The sequence below is a fragment of the Phyllostomus discolor genome, chromosome 4, assembly GCF_004126475.2.
Source record: "Phyllostomus discolor isolate MPI-MPIP mPhyDis1 chromosome 4, mPhyDis1.pri.v3, whole genome shotgun sequence".
NCBI classification, from domain to species: domain Eukaryota; kingdom Metazoa; phylum Chordata; class Mammalia; order Chiroptera; family Phyllostomidae; genus Phyllostomus; species Phyllostomus discolor.
The window spans coordinates 179094241-179114946 of NC_040906.2; the positions used below are offsets into that span (position 1 = coordinate 179094241).

Below are 20706 nucleotides of genomic sequence, written 5' to 3' on the forward strand. Positions count from 1 at the left end.
GCCCCAACGGACAAGAATGATGATGTTGGCAATTTGGATATGCCACAGAGAAGCCATAAACTGGATGTATGCATAGGAAAAAACAGTATATATAAGGGATACTATCAAGTTTCTGATATCCAATAGGGGCCTGGGAACATACAAGGGGGAACTATAGTATCTCAATAATCAAAAATTCCAATGTGAACTGTGTTTACAAACAAACTGTTTTTAAAGGCAAACCATCTGTAAATTAAACATTTTCTACTTTTTAAATACAATTGTTCTGAGGGAAAATATTATAAATTTATGCTGCAACTTTATTTTAAACTCACATCTCATAAAAACTACAACTGTTGGTAGGTCATGTCAGCAAAGAAATCTGCATGTTACCCCAAATCACACAATTTCTTGTAAGTCTGCTCTTGAACCGTTGAAAACAGAACTGTGTGCTTTATTGTGGAATGTCTTGATATGCCAGCTTTTCAGTGGTCAACGCGAGGACCCCAGAATGTAAGCTGCTCTTCTGCCACTGTATACTGTTCCAGAGCTACCTGTCAGCTTGACATCCATTGAACTTTACTATAAAATGGTGCATAAGGTTGCAAACGTCAGTCTCAACACTCTCCTCTCACTTATTATCAAATTGGAGTGTGGGTGGATGTAATAAAGGAAGATGGTAATAAAGTTAGTGACTTAAATATAAAATGTAAAGCAACTTCAAATCTGGTGTTCAAATATAATTTCAAACTATTATCTGGCAAAATCTTATGGTTACTTCTGATAATCTCTAAGAATGGTGCAATCCTTTACATTTTTACTTAATATATCATAAAGAATATGTGTTAAGGCAAACCAAAAATTATCACAAATCTCCCACAGAAATCACCCTCAATCTCACTTTGAATATGAAGACTAGCTAATTAAATAAAAATGCTGGATCCTGAGGATGCTCTTTCACAACACACTTCATCAGTCATTTATCCCAGAGCCTGTATTACAGACTTGCAGATAAACAGGTTAGACGTTCTGTTAGGGTCAACATTTTTTCAAATACAAGGGCATTGACAATTATGTAACAGCTAATGAAAGGCTAGCCCGCAAGGGAAAAACAAGGAATTGTTTTTGGGGAAGAGCCGCCCACCCCCAGTCAGCCCCAGGGACTGGGCAGGGAGCACTGGCCTGAGACGTGCCCCCTGCGGCCCTACCCTTCTGCCCTCTTCCTTTTGAGTGATGTAGTTTCTCTTCCTCATGACTAGGAGGTAGCAAACAATATTTTTTGAGTTCATGTTGGAGGAGGTCATTGAGTGCACTTTAACTCCTCGCTGACTTGCAAGCTGGACCTGGGCAATCAGAGGCTTCTCACTCACACCCATCCTGGGAATGTTGGTTCTGGCCCATACTAGGAGCTCTTTCAAGGACACAGCCTTGAGAGTAATGCCTTGTTGAGACCATCTGGATGGTATACATAACTGAGCCCAAAAAGAAGCTTCTAGTAAATAAACTTAAAAGATTGTGGCACGCAGGTGCAGAGATTTACTCATCTTGTGACCACCCCAGGTGAGCCCCGTATGCAAGTTCCACCGCTTATTAAACCTGCCACCTGTCAGCCTGGAGTGGTCTGCGTCCTTCTCTGGACCCTCCTTGTTCTCTATGTATGGCAGCCAGTTTGTGAATCAAGAGTTCAACCCAGGAATAATTATTTACTCTGCATCACAATGACAGGACTTGATATTCAGAAAACCAATTCCGGGCAAATAGCATGAATCTTCTAAGAAAAATACACTTTTTAAGTGATAATGCTCATATATTTGTAGACATTAACTGATGAATTCAATAGCTATTTTCATTGATCTTCATTTTGTTCTTATGATATTTTATCTATAGCACCATCACATTTTCATTGTTTTTAAACCTATTACCTCAGTAAGGAAGGTTTGGGCCTGTGTAAACCCCCACTTGGTTGGTAAAGGGAAACCTAGATAATGATTAAGTGACCAGTGTTAAATCTGACCCAGTAAAAGGGCTCCAAAGTCTCTCCATAAATTTATGAAAAATACAGAAGGAAAAATATTGCAAATAAAACTCCAGGGCCACAAGCAGTCTTTTAGTTGTAAATATTGGAGCCTTTGTCTTGAGTTATTTTGTGCGCATGTTTGCATGGCAGGAGAAAAAACTCTAATACTGATAGATGTAGCTCTATTTTCCTACCAACTCTATCTCCAATAATAACCACAGTTTTCAACCATTTATCACTTTTTAAATACTGTTTCTATGGTGGGGGCAGTATCTGGATGCAAAGCAGCATTGCTCTTTTCAACACAGAGCAGCTAGCTGCATGTACACAAGTGTGCTGCTTCTGAAGAGATCATGCACTTTGCTTCCTGCAGACTGAGTATCCATGGAGACTGCAAAGAGTTTCCAAAGAAACGCTGCCTAGAATTCTCACCATGCCAGCCTGAAGGCTTTCTTCAAATGGAAAGTGACATTTGAATTAAAGGGACAGGTATCATCTTCTACTCGAAAATCTATCAGTGCAAAATAGTGAGCAGGTCTGCACCAACAGCCTTCCCTTCCTTGCCATTCAATGGCTGAGCATCATTTAAAGGCCAGTGGGCAGATTACTTATCCTGTGAAAGGGAAGTGAGGAGAAGGAACCAGGTCTGATGTGTTCCCTACAAAAAAGGTCTAGTGACCCCACCAATACTCTCATATACATTTCTCACCTGGTGATAAACATTCCTATAATCAAGGTCTGAATGTCTGTAAATCAGATCAGACGGGAAAAAAAAACACAGAGGAAAACAAACAGCAGTTCAAATTGCATGTCCCAGTTTATACCTCCAAATGACAAACAATTGGAAGAAGGGGCTGAATCGGTTGCCAGGTTTACAAGTCCATGATCAAAGGCCTAAAACAGGTCACAGTGAAATTAAAAATCTGGCTCCAGAGAGTGATCATATGAATAAAGCAGCATTTCATCCAAGGAGACAATACATTCATTTTCCTGGATCCTTACTAGTCAAGTCAGCTGAAAAATCTGTTCTTAAAAGCAATCATAATTAAACTTTCCACTGTTCAATGAATCTTGCCCTTGGGGATGTAGGATACAAATTCAGTAGATTAAAAATCTCCAATAAATATGCCAAAGTTTAAAGTTTTTAAAATGTATGTATTTAGTTCATAAAAAAAAAAACACCCACCCCCAAGTCCTCATCCATGCATTTTCATGACCACATTCTGTTCTATGGCTTCTTTTGTGGCCCAATTGTATCACACGTTTCTCACTAGAGTCCAGGCAATTGAAAATAAACAGACTCACATCTGGGGAAATCAACAAACCAACAGGCAACACAACAACATCCGATGGAAAAATACAATGTTTGTTATGGGCGTGCAGCAACACAGAGAACGTCTCAGGAGTGTGGCTCACCGGTGGCCGCAGTGATGCTAGCATTTCTTTCTGCCTCAAGTTCAGAGACAAGCTGGACTATCTCAGGGTGACTGAATTTTCCTGCAAGGCAAGAAGACAGAAAAAGATGAGGACAAGAGAATACATCGATTTTTCCATGTTGATCATAGGCCTCGTCAGGGGCTCCATCCTGTGACCTGCGCCATGCTTTACTCCAACGCAAAACACAATCCCCAGGCCGTCCTTCTGATTTGGAGAGGGGCCAAAGGGGACCACCTGGAGCTTATTCTCCGTCACCCCTGCTGCCTCCACACATACGGATGAGACTCTGGCAAAGAACCATCGATGAGACAGAGCTGGAACAACCCTGACCAGGCAGCCTCTGGAAGCAGGCACTACAGGGAAACTCAACTCAGCGCAGTGAATCTTCACCTCAGCTCAGTTACGGGCAGTCAGTCGTCCTCTTTCCAAGCTCAAGTTTCTTCCGCAATAAAATGTGGAGTTTAAACTAGATGACCCTTCAAGTGCCCACATTTTTTAATTTACTAGTATTTTCATGTTTCGTTTTTTTTTGAGAATGTGTCAAAATAGAAGATAATGTTAAAATTGTATTTCAGTGACATTATTAATGAAATATACTATCTTAAAACCTAACCATTGCTTATAACACAGTTGGCAAATCTTTTCTGTAAAGAGTCAGACAGTAAATATTTTAGGCTTTGTGAACTTACATATCTCTGTTGCAAATTACTTGACTGTCTGGTTGTAGCACAAAAGTAGTAGAGACAATTCAAAAAGAAGGAGAGTGGCAGTTTCAATAAAACCTTACACAAGCAGGCACAGCAGGCCAGTGCGGCCCCCGGGCCATAGTTCACTGACCCCAGGTTTGCACCTTTATTCTATTTAATGGAAGGCAAACAATTCTGAACACCACCTATATCAAAGACAAATGAGACCAAGCTGGTCTTGGCCCTCAAACAGCTTGTTATAGAATGGGGCGAACAAGTTGGGGGTTGCGAAGAGACTCAAGGCGGAGCATCATTAAGAAGAATGCAAGTCAGACTGTGAAATAGTCTGGGAAGCTCTAAACCAAGTGGGGCCCGAGCAAGAAGGAGGGAGCACAGCTTTGACAGGGAGAGTCAGGAAGGAGACCTGAGAGGCAAGCAGCCTCAGATTGCACAGCTATATACGCCACTCAAAAGTGTCAGGATTTTATTTTTTAGGAAGAGGCAAGCCACAGGAGTTTTAAAAACAAGCATGTGACGATATCTACAACTACAAGAGGAAAACACTGAATGAACACATGGAACACAGAATGAACTGGCGAGCCTGGCAGGCTAAGTTGGGCGGTTACGGCAACAGCCCAATACAGAGCTAATGAGAGCCATGCCTAGTGCAGAGGTAGTGGGGCTGGAAAAGAGGAAAGGAAAATCAAATCAACTTCATTACCACGCAGATCAAGTTCTGGATCATCGTCCGTGACCTCGGACTTTCCTATATTTGGTGGCCCACCTGAGGGTCCTGAGAGGTCCCAGCAAGGCAATCTCTAACTCCTCCCTGAGAAGATGGAGGTGCAGCTGGGTGTGAGCCACCCCAGGGAAGAGAGGTGTAGTTTCACTCCAGGGTGGGGCAGGAACACCAGCCATCCCTAACACAGAAGACTTAGCTCCTCACTCATCAAAACTGTATCAAAATGAAGATAGCTAAGGCTTATTTATTGCCAGGTATTATTCTAAGTACTTCATATGAATTAACCCACTATAACCACAAACAACCCTACAAAGCAGATTCTGTAATTATCTGCATTTTCAAAATAAGGAAACTAAGGCCCAGAATCAGGTTAAATAATTTACTAGAGGTTACAGAGATTTTTGTGGCAGAGCCAGGATTCAAACCAGGCAATATGACTCCAGGTCTGGGCTCTAATGACACTGATACTCTAACGAAACCGGTATGGTGACTTCAGCCATTTGGGGTTCTCTTGTTTTCATTCTCTATTTCTACCTCCATCTCACATGACCTTACACCTATAAAACAATGACAGATAATGCAGTTTCATATAAATTCTCTCTTGAATCTCAAAGCCAACCTACGACTTAAGTACGGTAAGTATTATGATTTTCATTTTTCAGAGGACACAGAGAGGCCAAGAGGCTGCCCAGGGGCAAACAGCTAGTAGGTATGACCTTGAGCCTGGCACTTAGACTCTAGGGTGGCAACGCTCTCCTGCACCAGCCTCCTTCCCCGATGAATCCCGCCTTTTCCTTTTCACCTGTCCAAAGGAAAGGTCAGAAGAGGGCAACCACAGTGGATTCACTAACATGTATTCACTGCACTAGGAGTAAGCCAAACTGCAGTGACACCCCCTGCAAACAGCACTGAGCACCTGCTGTGGAGTCGTAGAACTCCTGCAGTCTCCCGGGTCTGTTCTCAAGGTCTTCATACTCAGACGCCTGAAGGATCATCTCACATTGGTCCAACTGCTTCACAAATTTGGCTTCTGCAGTAGATTGGGTCTCATATTCCTAAGTGAAGGGACAATTAGAGCAGTATGATTAGGGCTTGCATGATACGATACTTCAGGAAAATTCTGATGCTGGAATTGCCCATGTTTCTCCACGGTACACAACCCCGCAGAGAGACGCGTCACCTGCACTTGCACAGCTAACGTCATCACGCCAGGCAAGGAGCACGTGCTCACAATGCCCCGTGTTCCACCAGACGCCTCCAAGTCTCGCTTGTTCACATGGACACCGGCAAGCATTTTTCTTCCTCTCAAGTATCTTGTCATCACTTCCAGATCATTATTCTTTAATCCACCTGGTTTGGGTCTTTTTTAACTCCAAGCTAATATTTCATCTCATGCTTCTCAAATTATTTCCCTCTCTATTTAATGTTAGTTTTCTTTTTCAAGTGAATTTCTAGCTTTCTCATTTAATTTCGGTTACCACTTTATGCGTGGAATCTCTGACCTCACTTTCTAAACAGGGAGGACTTAAGTCTCTCTGGGGTATGCCTCTGACACAATCAGGATCTGTGAACTCTTCACACGGTGCTGTGGACACGTGTTGGTGGCAGGGAGGTGGTGATGTGATAGACAGGAGGCCTACCTTTCCTTTTCCCACTGGTCCCCCCTCCTCAGTGCAAACCCGAAACACGAAGCTACAGGAGGTCTGCTTCTTAGAGCGTGTCACACAACCACGGGTCCCAATTAATGCTACATAGAATCACTCTTCTATTAACACCAAAGTGTTCCCAACTGGTTTCCCTGCAGAGTTTTCATTTGTCATTCCACCCCAGATGTGTTCAGATAATAAACCTGTCATACTTTCTTGGCAGGATAATGTGATGTGAATTGCTGAAGGTTTCTTGGTTTTTGCTAAATGCCTTATTCTTACAAAGGCAGCTATTTGAATTTTGATTGAGCTCAAAATTGTAGAGGCGAATCATTTTAATATAAAATCAAGTACATTCTGTTTAATTTCAAATGCACTTATAAATAATTACTGTTAATTTAAATGTTTAATTGTATTTATACTTATATATTTATATTTAATAAATTTAAGTTCATTACTTAAAAAAATAAATGTGGTACTCTAAGCATAGCAGTCCAGAATGTTTCTCTGTCGAAAGTGAGAAAAAACATTGTCAGACCATTAGGGAATAACACATTTTATAATAAATTCTGGTGAAATTATACATTCCTTTTTAATATAAATCACTGGATTTTCTCTCAAAAGGTAATGGTACTGGCATTCTTTGACTTCACTTTCCAACCAGGAGGCAGGGCAGGGAGAACCGTACTGCAGATAAAGCTCAGTCTAGAGGTAAGGAGGAGCCATGGCATACTGGGGGAACTTACTGCAAACAGTTCCCTAATGGCAGGATGGAGAATGGAAGGCAAGAAGGTGAGAGGGAAGAAGCTGAAGATGGAGGAAGAGCCAGCTCCTGAAAGGCCTTGCGGTTTATGCCGTGGAGTCTCAGCTTATCCTGCAGCTACTGGACGGCACTGACGGGTTTCCAGCAAGAAGTGCCACAATTGGATGTGCATTTCAGAAACAGCATTCTAGCTTCAGTGTGGAAAACGGCTAGACTGAAAGCAGAGGTGTCAGGCTTTGACACTTTGTAGGACTAGCAGAGAAGGTATGAGAATGTGGCAGTGAAGATGGGGAAAAGTGGGCAGATTTGAGAAATGGTAAGGAAAAAGAAGTAAACTAGAATGTGAAAGAAAGGGAAAGGGAGAGTCATAAATGACTTCCTAGATTCTAGCTTGGGAAACTAAACAGGGAGCAAAACAGAAGAAACAAAGATGAAAAACCCTACAGAGCAAAGAAACAGCAAAACCCAAAACCTCATGAATAACAATAACAAAGCTGAAGGTCATAACATTACCCGCAAAATATACATGAGAGTGGACAAGCCACCTCCACCCCTGCAGCCACCTCCACCCCTGCATGCAATCCGTGTGTGTCTGGGAGGAATCAGAGGAGATTATGGGCATCAGGGCATTTGTTGGACCTAAGAATGTGAGCATCTCTAAATAGATGGCAAGTTCGCGCTGTGAGAACAGAGACCAACCCTGAAGGAAACTTGCCCACTCCAACTGCAGCCAATACAAGCCCGGTCCTGGTGAAACAGGCCAACCTGACCCCCAGGGCCCCTTCCAGGTAATGAGGAGAAAGAGCTGCAATCAACATTGAACGGGATAAGCATAACAGAGATGAAGAAAAAGTCCAGATAAGAGTTCAGAAAGGGAACAAAGCCAGGAAATCTCTAAAAGCAAACCACCACATTTTTACACTACGTTAAAAAAACCAACAAACCAAAAAAAAAAAGGAAGAGGAAGCTCTGTGAAGTTAAAAAAGCTATTTGAACCAAGTTTCTTTCCAGAAGTCCAGGAACACAACCGTAACTGTACATCAAAATGAATAACAATGGGAAAAGCAGATGCTGTGGTAAGTCTGGACGGTCAGATTCCACACAACCTTGCCATGAGATGAAGAGAATAAAGTAACATCTCTACAGACAATTCACATCAGAAAGACATCCTCATTTTTAAAAACAATCTAATATATAACAAACTATTTCAAAAGGAACTAAAAGATATTAAGAAAACGTAAGACATGAAAGAGCAACATAAAAGTAATTAGAGATAGAAGAAAAAGTCATTTTAGAAATAAAGACTAGGCAATAAGGAACACAAGAATAATCAAACATGATAAATGATGCCTTAAGAGAAACAGAAATCAAAAAGGAGGTTGGGTTTAAAAGTCAAAGAAATGAAAATGATATAAAGAATAGAGAGAAGGTAATAAATACTAAAGACAAGCAAAGAAGAACCAACATACAGATATACAGGAGTCTTGGGGGAAAAGAAAACCAAAGCAGAAGGAAAAATTATATTGAAAAAATTTAAAAAATAAAAAAATATTTGAAAGCATATATTGAAAATGCACACTAAGTTCTTTAGGATATTAACCCAGAATAGCCAATACCACCAACACATATTCTAAAAAATTGCCATATATAAAAAAAATCCTTTGGACAAATGCAAAAAGTACATCTAACATGTAAGAAAAAATATAATTATGATCACCTTGACAGCAATGTTTTAGGACAGAAGAAAATGGAAGTGATATATTTAAGATACTCAAGGAAAGAAACTGGGAGCCAAGGTTTTCATTTCAGGCGTAACTGACCTTCAGGCCTAAAGAACACAGAGGAACTATCGAAGACATGTAACATTGAGGGGATGCTGTTCCTGGGAGCCCTTCTTGAAGAACCTGCTAGAGAACTGGTTTCAGACAACCGAAATGACTGGGGCGAGAGTGACCTTAGGACCGGTGGTGAGCATCGACCACACGGTTACTGATAGAACTGAGGTTAAACAAGGTTTAAAAAGAGAGGGGTCATAGTATGTAATGGTTAAATGTTTAGACAATGTGGATATACTGCACAACTATAAAAACAGGGGAGAATAGAGATAGCAAAGGCAAACAATTTTTAAAACTGTTCTCAACAATCAGAACTGGTGGTGAGTACAATTATTATTCTGAGATGGTGCATGTGTAATGAAGGATAAAGGTTATATAATCAGGATTCCTGGTGTGGAAGGACATGCAACATAACATGCAAGAGATTAAGTACAAACTGAATTGGAAGTATCGCTATGAATTCACAAGGTATTTTATATATACATCCATATACCAGCTCTGTCCATTAAAAAGTACAGAAATAATAACGAACTCAGTAGCAACAAGCATCTTTAGTGCCCATACTGTGGTATGGAAATAACAGCTCCTATTCAAAAATAAACTGAAAAGAAAACAGGTGGTCTGGCCAGGGCTTGTCCAAGATGAATGAGGCTGAATCACCCTGCCATTCCCGCTATCAAGGAAGCCATCAAAGTCAAGTGCTCTTACCACACCTTTCTCATCTGACCTTAACCAGAGAGTAGATGAAGGAGAAGCATCTGGTAAACAAAGTTATTTCCGCCACAAAATGAAAATGAAATAAAAACACTAGAATACCATTCTGTAACACCATGGGATTGAGGGATATAAGCACCAAGAAAACCCAGACACATGTGTTGCATATGAAAGAATCCGCCACCACCTACAGTTGTGCCAAAAGGATCCAACCTGAGTCTGACCCAGCCTCTGGATGCAGCTGCCAGTCTGCAGAAAAATGAGGAACTCTCTCTGCCTCGTGACTGTGCAACTGGCAAAACCCAGACCACCAGAAACTCGACCACAGGCCGAATGGACTGGATTCTTCAATGATAACATGTAAGATAAAGAAAGGGGGAGGGAGAACTGTAGACTAAAGGATATATAAAAAATGTTCATCCTAAAAGAAATGGGCACTATGAAACTAAAATATCTAGGGATGAACGCTTGGGTGATAAAAACCATAAAGAAATTCAGTGACCGCCATGAAAAGTACCAGCTGTGCTGGGGCAGGGCAAGAAAAGGGCTTCTGAGGAGAGCGGCAAAGTTCCAACTCTTGACATGGATGGCAGTTACGAGCAAGTTACTCTTCTAATAACTCACTATGCCATACCTTGGTTTTTGTGCAGTTTTCTATACTTTTCAATAAGAAGTTTTTAAACAATAAAAATGGCCACAGATAGTGAGGGCCACGCTGAGTTGAGGTTCCTATAGGTATTTAGGTGGAACTGTCCATTAGGCTGTTGGATTCACGAGTCTGGAATAGGCAGGGGTTTGTTTTGTTTCCTCTTCACAAAGGAGAGGCAGCACGAGGAGGGGCAAGGGCAGCGCGGTGGCTGTCTGTGCCCTTTCCCTCCAGCCTCGCTGCCTCTGCAGTCCTGACCTTCGGCAGCTCTGAGAGGAAGCAAGCACTAACAAAGCCCCAGTTCTGTGCTGGGCATCACAGCAATACTTCATCTTGACCTCTGTCAGCCCTAGGACCCCTTCGAGGCTCACAGGTAGGCAACATACCAAGAGGGGAGCGTGCCCAAGGTCACTGAGCCAGGAAGCAGTGAGGTGGGAATCAAGCCCAGCACTGCACCACCAAAGCCCGTGTCGTTTTCGAGGACCAGAAATGGGTGGCGGGTATGGGGTTGGTGGGTGTGGCAGGGCTGGGGGTGACAGCAATGCATCAGGAAACCCAGGGGCCACAGGTCAGGTTGTGCGCCAGGCTTCATGGTGACAAGCGAAATGGGGAAACTGAGGAAGAAAAGATGTTGGCCAAGAGAAACTCCTGCAGCAGCTCAGAGGTGAAAAACAGACACAATCCAGAAAGCACTAAGTTAGAGACAGCTTGTTACAATAATCTAAATTAACTAAAACACTGGTGAGGCATATAAATTCAGTCACAATGAATAAAAAGCAAGCCATCGTACATACTTACTTCCCAAAGTTCATAGAGCTCCTTTCCGAGATCCACTGAGAGAAGTTGGGTCAACTGCTTCATAGCTGCCTAAAATATCAAACCATTATTTTAATCACGTTCACATTTAAACTCATCTACAAAAGCCAAGTGTTGGGCTTAAATCCTTAAAGTAACTTCCAAAGGGGCAGGATACTGGAAATATTTATGGCTTCCAAGGAGGGCAGTTCTGTACATTAAGAACAAGTATTTATTCACATGGGCATCACTAACCACACTTATTTTGTGGCCTGCAGCACACCATACATATAAAAGGACAATGAGGAGGGTGTGAGACAATCTGAAATATCAGAAGTGAGGCCAAAGACTTTATACCTTCTGAATGAATCACAGATGCCCACATAAATTTCAGTCATAAGCATGCTAGAGTTCAACACAAACCGCAAGTGGAAAGAATAGGAAAGTAACAATGAATTATGAAGCTCAATGAACTATTTTGTATACTATTACATCCATTTTCTGTTGTTAATCTTTTTATTGCAAAATGTAAAACACCACACAAATGGGCAGTTATTGTCATTAACATAAAAGAAATTTATGATAGCATCTTGTAGGCTAACAGACTCAGAGGCTAAAAAAGGGATATTGAAGGGTAACCGGCCAAACCATCCATGACAAGTATGGGAACATTTCAGCAGCATCACTGAACACTTCTTGTCCTCCCTCCATAAACATGGCCAGCGATGGGGACCTGGCACCTCAAGAGCTGCCCAAATGGACTTTAAGCAGCCCTGAAAGAAAGTCCTTCCTCATACCCAGCTGAAATTGTCTCTCTAGTCCTTCCTCTGTGCCTAATCCCCTTCCTTCCCTCCTGCCTCTCACAAACACAATGTCCAACAGGCAGGCAGTGACCCAGCTGGGCCAGAATTTCTGCCACCAGTGACTGGTCCAAGGAATGGCCGTGTAAGTCAAACCAGTCACTTGGGGGCCACCCGTGTGATTTGTCCAGCAGAGGCTGGGAGACAGAAACCACAAACAAGCCTGAGAGAGTCAAAACCCAAAGAAAAATAAAGATAAGAGAATGAGAGAGCAGAGAGTGTTCAGTGCTTATTTTTAGTCTCTGAAGTCCCAGGAGCCTCATTGCCCTTGCTTCCTTCATTTCTGTGTTGCTCCAGCGTCCTTCTAAAACATCACCCTTTGGGGCATGGGGTCTGCAAGTTACCCTCAAATGGCTTCAGGTTTCTTGACCATCATCATGCTACACCTCTTAATCTATTTCAGTTCTAACCAGAGGTTAGGTTCCTTGAAAAGAATATGGTTGTAAGAACCACTTTTGGCAAATGGTTCCCAGTATACAAGTGGGAACAGTCTTATATAAAATCAAAAAGGGAATTGGGGAAAAGCAATGAAAATGAATACAGATATCTGTGTGTGCATTTATTACTGGGAGGAAAAATATGTAAAACACAATCTCTTCTAGAGCAAAACATATTTGCCAGTGTCAACAGTCTGTTTCCGTATATAGTAACATCCCCATCTTGAATGGCTTGTAGCATCATACCACCCCCAGGGGTATAAAACTTAGATTATTCTGTACCTGCATTCTCCCTTGCTTCTTTTTCATAAATCTCATCAAGGTACTTGAAAAAATAATTTGCATTTTCAAAGATTAAAGGTCTCTTTATAAATAGTGTATCATTCCACTATTCCAGACACACAAGTCCGCCTATTGCCGTTGTTTAAACTGAGTAACGTAAATGCGCAGGTATATTCAAAACCTAAGCTTTGAGAATACAAACATAAAAGTCCTGCATTAAGAAGAGATCATTTTCCTCCACTGAAGGCTGCACGCCTGGCACTGAATGCAGTTCCTGATGTGTGGTATGACCAGGGTGGAGCAGAATGGAACCACAGCCTCCTCAAGCTAGACATTCTATTTACATAAATGCAGTCTAGGGCTGAACTGGCCTTTTGGAGATCACATCCAATTACTGACTAATTAGCTTCCTGTTGACCAAAATCACAACATCCATTAAAAAACATAAAACATAAACAAGTATATTGTTGCTCTCTTCCTGAAACTGAACAGTGATGTTTCTGGATCTAAACTCATGGATATCATTTGTTATCACGCAATGAGAACTGCATTTTGAGGCCTCTTAGGTAGCTGATATTCCTTGTTTGGCAGCACATGCCACAGAATTGTGCCTACATTTTTAAATGAACCCTCGGAAATCGACTCCACAGAAGTCCAGGGTACACGGCTATGGGTGCCAGACCTTCTCTTCCTGCCGGTGAGCCCTACCACACCCATTTCCCTACCTTTTTTGCCTTGTTCCCACATAGATTTAGAGAGGAAATTTCCCTTGCTTCTTCCTGGTTAGCCAAGCATGTCTACAATCTGCTTAAAATTCTGAGCTGAATGAAGCTTTCAGCAAACATCTTGTGACAAGCACCCAGAAAGCATTAATCATTATTCACACATCATTGGTGAGGCTGAACAGTGCTGCAGTGTACTGCAAACTACCAGCTCACGGGGGGTTCGAAACCAGCTGTCCATTTACCAGCTGAGGAACCCCGAGCAAGTTACTTAACCTCTTTGTCCTTCAGCTTTCTCGACTCTGAAATGAGGTTAATAATGGTACTTACTTGAAAGGATTGCTGTGTGGATTAAATAGTTTATCTACAAAGTGTTTACCTGGCACATAAGCAGCTCTCTATAAAATGTTCCCTACATTCCTCATTTTCTTCATTTTGCCATGTTGACTCACATAATAAAGTTTGGTTTTGTTCTCCTTCCAACCTCTCAGTTCTTTGGCAACTTTGACCTTTGCAGGTCCATATATAACCATGACTCCTCTTCTGTCTTAGTTTTCCCCTTTACAAAGGAATATAATCTGCCCTCACTGCACTCCAGCCTCAAGTTCCTTCCCACTAATTCTTGATGATCCCTACCAGGAGCCCTTGACCAACTTGGGTTATAATACAAAGTATACAGGGTCCAGCAGAAGTAAGGCTTCTTGGAGTGTGGTTGGTGGGTTTCATGAATGTCTCTCACGAAATGGACAGCAATTTGAGGATTTCACCTAAAATGTCATATGGTGTGCTCGAGTATGATATTGCTATGTTACAGAATTACATGCTTATGATTTTGAAATAAAAAGGGGCATTATTTGTGCCAGACCCTGCATTTTATCCTGACTAAAAAGGGGTCAGACTACAAGTATTGCTTTTGGCCCCCAAATTCTCTCTTCTACTCCCTCATCCTCATTTCTTCCAAATATTCGCTCTCCTCCAAAACAGTCAACGTTCCAGGCTTATCCAGTATTTTTCCTGCCTCCTCCTTTGGTCTAAAGCCTTCTGGATGCAGTCGGCTATCCTCTCGGCAAATGATGCTCCCTGCTGCTCATTATGTGCATTCCACCTCGAGCCAAGAAACCCTCATTTAATTATCGGAATGCATGGTTCGGACGTGCACTTCTCATTCATAAACACCATCTGCGTAGAGAATGGTTCAGCTCTCACATCCTCCTCTCTGTTCTCAAATCCTAGCCAGCGGCAGGAAGAGGCAATGGAGTATCAGTGCTCTCCAAGCCTCTGGTTTCTGTCCAAGAACTTGCAGTTCTCTGAGATGTTTCCCTTGTCCCTTCTGATTATGGTATTTACTCTCCTGTGAATTGAAGGAGTGGGCAGCAATCAGGTAGTTTAGTGAGGCCACAGAGGTTTTTCTTCATTGCCAGGATACAGAGTCCAGCAAGACAGCAACACTCTGATGGTTCAGGTCCACACTATGCCTGCCCCTCCACGGAGGCCAGGTCTCAGCTGTTGTCAGGACAGCAGTGGATCCTCTTTCATCTCCAGTCACTGGAGGCCCTTCTTCTGGGCTGTGCTTTTTCCTCAGAAGGGTCTGACGTGCTCCTTAAGGGAGTGAGCCTCAAATTCACACTGTACCTGTCTTTTCTTCCTCTGTGTCGCTTTAAAATCTTTGGTTACCCTCTAGTATTTCAGTATATTATTTCTCATCTGCCAACATCCAGATGTACCCTTGAATAACACTATCATGTATCCTGAAATGAGCTGTATAATCAAGGTTTTTCCTCCTTTTCTTCTCTCTGTAATGAGTCATCAACCAACATCCTCGGGTTCAGAACTAATTCCTTTTTGTAACTCAGTTAGTTTCTTTTTAAATTAACTGTTAACCTAGGAATTTTTTAGTGCCTTTTCATCATTTTTAGATGATTTTTTAAACCTATTTTTCAGTTATAGCCCACATACAATGTTATATTAGCTTTAGGTGCACAACGCATTGATTAGACATTTTACACCTTACAGAGTGGTCGCCCCACAACAACAGTCTAAACTCTCCATGGAGAAAAGACTTTCTCAGCTTGCTCCCTTTCTACAGGCTGTCACGAGGCTAAGCCTACATTCGAGGCCTGTGTCTTGGTTGGAAAAAATATATTCCTTACAATATTCCTCTTGTACCCCTAATTTTAGATGTTTTAAAACTCCTAAATTTGGATTCCTTATAGATTCTCTTATCTGTAGGAAGCTAAAATGCTGCTGGCAACTAAGTTCATCTCCCCTCAGCTCTGAGAACAGCTATTTAAGGCCACTGCCCTGTTAAACCATCTGAGATAAAGATCTGTCCACTTAGCAATTTAGGATGCGTGGCCTATAATAAAAGTAGCTTACAACGATCCCTGAATTGAGAACCAGCCATTCAGCATTATAAGAAAAGCCTTTATGAATTTTGCAGCCTCTGCTTTAAATACGTCTCCCTCTTCGGCCTTGGCCTCTGGGATTAGAGCCCCAAATGATATTGATTTCACGTTTTATTGGTGTTATTCATTTCTTACTAATACAAATATCTTTCTTTACCTCTAAACACTAAATTAAAGGACTCATTTAAAATCCAGTAACAACTATAAGGGACACATGGACAAAACCAAGGGGGCATGGGTGTGGAACCAGGGAGGGAGGGAGGGAGGGACAGCTGGGGTGGCGGGGAGAGGTGGAGGGAAAAGGCAGACAACTGTACTTGAACAACAATGAAATTTAAAAAATGGAAAAAATGTATATAAAATGATATTAGAGAAGAGAATTTTAAAAACCATTAGTAAAAACTATAAACTATACCAACAATCATAATTCTTGAAAAACAGTTGCAATAAAAAATACTTGCTAAAAAAATCAAATAATAATTATAAAAATAATTATACTTGTAAGTTATAGAACTTTTCTCGAAAGAGCTTAACTCGCATGGAGAACTCCTTCGAGTTCCAGCTATTTCCACTGTTCTAATGAACGCCATGTTATCTACGTCCACCTTCTAACAAAAACTGAAATCAACACAGTTTGCTGTCCCTTTGTTAAACAAGGCTGGGAGCAGGCACGCTTTCCTACTCTTGTGTTACACAAGGTTAAGAACCAGCAAAAACCATTGCAGTCTTACTCCAGGGCAATCCTTGCTTCTGGAAGCTAAGACTGTAAACCCCAAAATACAGTAAACAGAAGCAGCTCACACTTCAAGATTCTGCCTCACCAATCCCGCCAACCCAAGGCTCTCACACACTAAACTCTCTACAGCCTCAGACGGCTGCCCATCTTGTGAGATCCATTTAAACATCCTCCAGCCCAGGCTCTCAAACTCAATAAATACGCTCCCCTGACGTTCCCCTTCTCTCAGTGAGACACTAAGACTCCTTCAAGATGGGACACTCCCTTACTCCATCAGGCCTAATGAACTTAGCTTTGCTTCAGCAACAGGTTTTTCTGGTGGTGTCTTGTGGAGTCAACAGTCAACACTGACCTCTTCTCGCCTATGTTTTTCTTCTTTGGGGACGTTATCTGCTGGTGCTATGTCCCCAACGATGCATTCTGCCATATCGTGAACCAGGGCTAGGCGCACACATCTGACCGGGCAAGAAATGGCGAATAATTACATGGAATTATGTTCATGACAAACTCCTTTTCTACACTATTTTGAAGGTATGTAATATATTATTTTTTCTCTACCCTCACAGAGTATTTTAATGCAGCATTTTCAAAAGTAACTATTTTTTGCCAAATTTCAACAGTTCAAAATCAAAACTGCTCACTAATATTCAACACAAAATATGAGAATGCAAAGGAAATTGTTAGCCTATATCTTTTTAGAAATGGCTAATCTCTCAAATGTCACTTTAAAAGATAAGGTATAAGGGGATTCAATGATAAAAAATATATAATAACAATAATAAAAGGGCTTGCAACACAGCAAGCTGAAAAGAAATGTCAAGATTAATAAATCCTGATTAAATAATACTTGTGAATAGATAATTAACAGACAATAAAATAATTAATATAAATAAAAAATAAAAGATAACTTCAGATTACAAAGCCAGGAGGTGATCTGGGGATTACAGCATTTAGTTACTAATACAAAATTCAGAAACTCATTTCCCTAATATACCAGATAGGTATATTAAGCCCTGTCAAAGTGAAGCCCTTTATAGAAAAATGAATAGAGTTAGATGGGCCTGGGTTCAAACCTAGCAACCAACATTTATTAGCTGTGTGACCTTTGCCAAATTACTAAATTTCTTTATATATTAAGTGTTGTGAGCCTTCATTTTATCTTCTGAAAAAAAGAGATACTACTTCATAAGATTAGTATGAAAATTAAATTTGGTAATTTATGTTCCTGGCACATGTTGTTTATACAACAAATGGCTATGATTATTAGTGATAATGAGCAGTGATCAGGATAAGCGCTGTCAAAAAAAAAAAAAAAAAAAAAAATGAAGGCAGGTCATGAGATCAATGTCCCAGAGGGCCAGTCTGTTTCAGGTTCCCACTATTACCAAAGCAGGACAAGGCCTAGCCAACTCCTTGGAGGTGTCCCCTCCCCGCCTGCTGGCTCTCCCTGACCCAGTTAAAATCTCACACTACTCTTAGGTTTATCTCCATTCAACACTAAGTTAATCTTTTACTGTTTGCCAAAAATCTAAGTTCCACACCATCTCCAGAGTAACAGGGCTCCTCAGACTCCCTAATGAAACTTTGCTGCAATTAAATGGACTGACTTACCATTTCCGGAGTATACCTTCACCTTCCTGCCATCAGGGTTTTGGTTTCTACACCCTTCCCTCAGCATGCTGTACCTTCTACTTCTCTACCAGTCAACCCTCCAGGGCTCACCTCAGAGTCCCCAGAACAGGTGCTCTCTCCTGTTGGAGTATAGTGGTCATTTTCTAACATAGCTTATTTTTGAAACCACTTTGGGCCTGTGTAATTCATTTGGTATTTATTTATTGTCTTAGTTTGCTAGGAACTTTGTCCTACACTCAGAAAAGTATTCTACACTCTTGCTTGGCTGAAGGAAGAGAGAGTATCTCTTTCTCAGGTATATTTGCACATAACACTCCAAGAAGTCACCCCACTAAAAGGGACTAGATAAAAAGTACACAGTACGCTGATACAGTGATAAAATGGAAGACATAACACACTCGCTTCAAAGGCCCTGGAAACCCTAATACCACACGTATGTTTTCTTGAGACCAAGGCAGGCTGTGCAATTAACCAAGAATGCAATTAACAACTGCAGCAATCTATACAGAGTTCCCATTCCCACATTTTGAATCTGTAAGGTTTGCCTCAAAAATTTTTGATTTATAAACTAACCTGTCACAAGAATTTAACACACACCTCAGTCATGAAAAGCAGTGCATAATCATGGCACGGAGCCCCCACCTGACAAGCACTCGAGTTCACAGCTTACCGGTCTTTGTTCAGGTGATCGTCTTTGGTCACCAGAGCCATAATTGCCATCCTGTACATGTGATCAGATACACTCTCTGGCCGCTCGACATTTCTGTACACCCAGCCAGTCCGTTGGACTCTCTGATGAAAATGAAGAAGAAAAAGACGATTATAAAAATAAATATTTTGCCTATCTGCTATGCTCTTCAAGAGAAGTCCAGGGAATGGGACACAGAAACAGTTAATGGATTCGGAACAAATGAAAAAATACCTAACTAACTGAAATGACCCACATCCACAATCCAATAAACCAGTGAGGTCAGAGAATGAGAGGGGGGTGGGGGGTGGGGTAAATCACACGGTCTACAGTACAAAGGTCTGTAGTCAAGTTACTCTGTGCTGCTGATGTATACATTTTGGAACACATACAGTCCTTTAAACATAAAACAAAAGTGTAAAGAAGCTTATTTTTCATAACTACAAGACTTGGGAAGTTTTGCCTTCTAACAACCCCATCAGACAGACACAAGCAGAAAACACTGGTGAAAGCTCTGAGCTTGAACAAGTGATGGACTTCCAAATTCTTAAGCAGAAGGGATAACGGCATTTCTAGTCATTCTTCCTTTTATTCACATAATGATGCGATCCCGTGAGAATGCATTTCCTCCTCAGAAGTCTACATTTCTCAAGAACTTCATAAACTATAGTAACAGTGACAGGAAAAATAATCTCTGAGGTTAAACTTTGGAGAAATTCAGCAAAATCACTAACGGGGAGGCGGCGGCGGCGGCGGTGGGGGTGGGGTGCATGAACGTGAAGTCACTCGTGTGTACTACCTAAAATCCTCTGTAAGAAAACATTCGGGCTAGTTAATTCTGTAATCGTGGGGCAGACTTTTGAACATCCAGCGTAAAATCTGCGGGACTGATCTCAGAGCTCGGAAGCCAACTCCACCTCCCAGTCGGGCCCCAAGCCTACAAGTACTCAACGCGGACCACAGCCGGGTGGGGAGGGTCCCGCAGGTCCCCGCGCCAGCAGCGCCCCCAGAAACCTCCGGGGTGGCTGCCCGGGCCCGGCCTGCCCGAGCCCCGCGCTCGCCGCCCGAGACGCGGGAGACTCCGCGGTTCGCACTCCACCCGGCGGGGGGTCGCCCTAGTAGGCCGGGGCGTCTCCAGTCCGCCGGCACAGCGGCTCCCGAGGGTGGCGTCCTGCCCCCGCCCACGGGACGCGTAGAGAGCGGGAGGCCGCGGCTCGGCGGCGGTCTCCGGGTCCGCGGCTGCCCCGGCCTCTCCCGACGCGGCCTGCCACGGCCCCGGAAAGCCGGCGGCGCCCGCTCACCTTGAGCTGCCCCACCAGCCGCAGGAACTGCAGCAGGTTCCGGGGCCCGCGGCCTGAGCGGGCCACGGAGGAGGCCAGAGCCATGTGGCCACCAGTTCCAGAAGGGAGCGCTGGGGCCGCCAGGTCACCGTCCGAAGCCCCGCCCCTTTCTCCCCTCCCCCTCTCTGCTCCTTCCTCCTTCCTCCTCCCCCTCCCTGCACCTTCCTCCTCGTCCCTCTTTCTTCTTCCTCCTCTTCCTCTTCCTCCTCCTCCTCCTCCCCCCCCCCCCCCCCCCCCCCCCGCCACCCTCCACTCCCTTCTTCCTCTCCCCTCTCTGGTAATCTTCCTCCTCCTCCTCTTCCATTTCCTCACCTGGTTTCCCCAGACCCTTCAGTCCTGTCTTC

General features: G+C 42.6%; 1 protein-coding gene across 1 annotated transcript; it reads right to left on the bottom strand.

Moving 5' to 3' along the window:
* Positions 1–482: 482 nt before the first annotated feature.
* On the bottom strand, positions 483–20463 carry HDDC2 (HD domain containing 2). The gene is made up of 6 exons (XM_028509890.2): positions 20324–20463; positions 19005–19126; positions 17055–17157; positions 11264–11332; positions 5778–5916; positions 483–3493 (listed from the first exon to the last, which is right to left on the bottom strand). Exons 1-6 carry the CDS (start codon positions 20405–20407, stop codon positions 3396–3398), a joined length of 615 nt encoding a protein of 204 aa, XP_028365691.1. The 5' UTR covers positions 20408–20463; the 3' UTR covers positions 483–3395.
* Between the last annotated feature and the right edge of the window lie 243 nt (positions 20464–20706).

What these genes read in the sequence shown, in the direction of transcription:
- HDDC2 (XM_028509890.2), bottom strand. Translation starts at nt 20,407, where the DNA reads ATGGCTCTGGCCTCCTCCGTGGCCCGCTCAGGCCGCGGGCCCCGGAAC. An exon ending in GGCTGGTGGGGCAGCTCAAG is followed by an intron (nt 19,127 to 20,323) that starts GTGAGCGGGCGC and finishes CATTTTCATCAG; the next exon opens with AGAGTCCAACGGACTGGCTG. An exon ending in GATCACCTGAACAAAGACCG is followed by an intron (nt 17,158 to 19,004) that starts GTAAGCTGTGAA and finishes TTGCCCGGTCAG; the next exon opens with ATGTGTGCGCCTAGCCCTGG.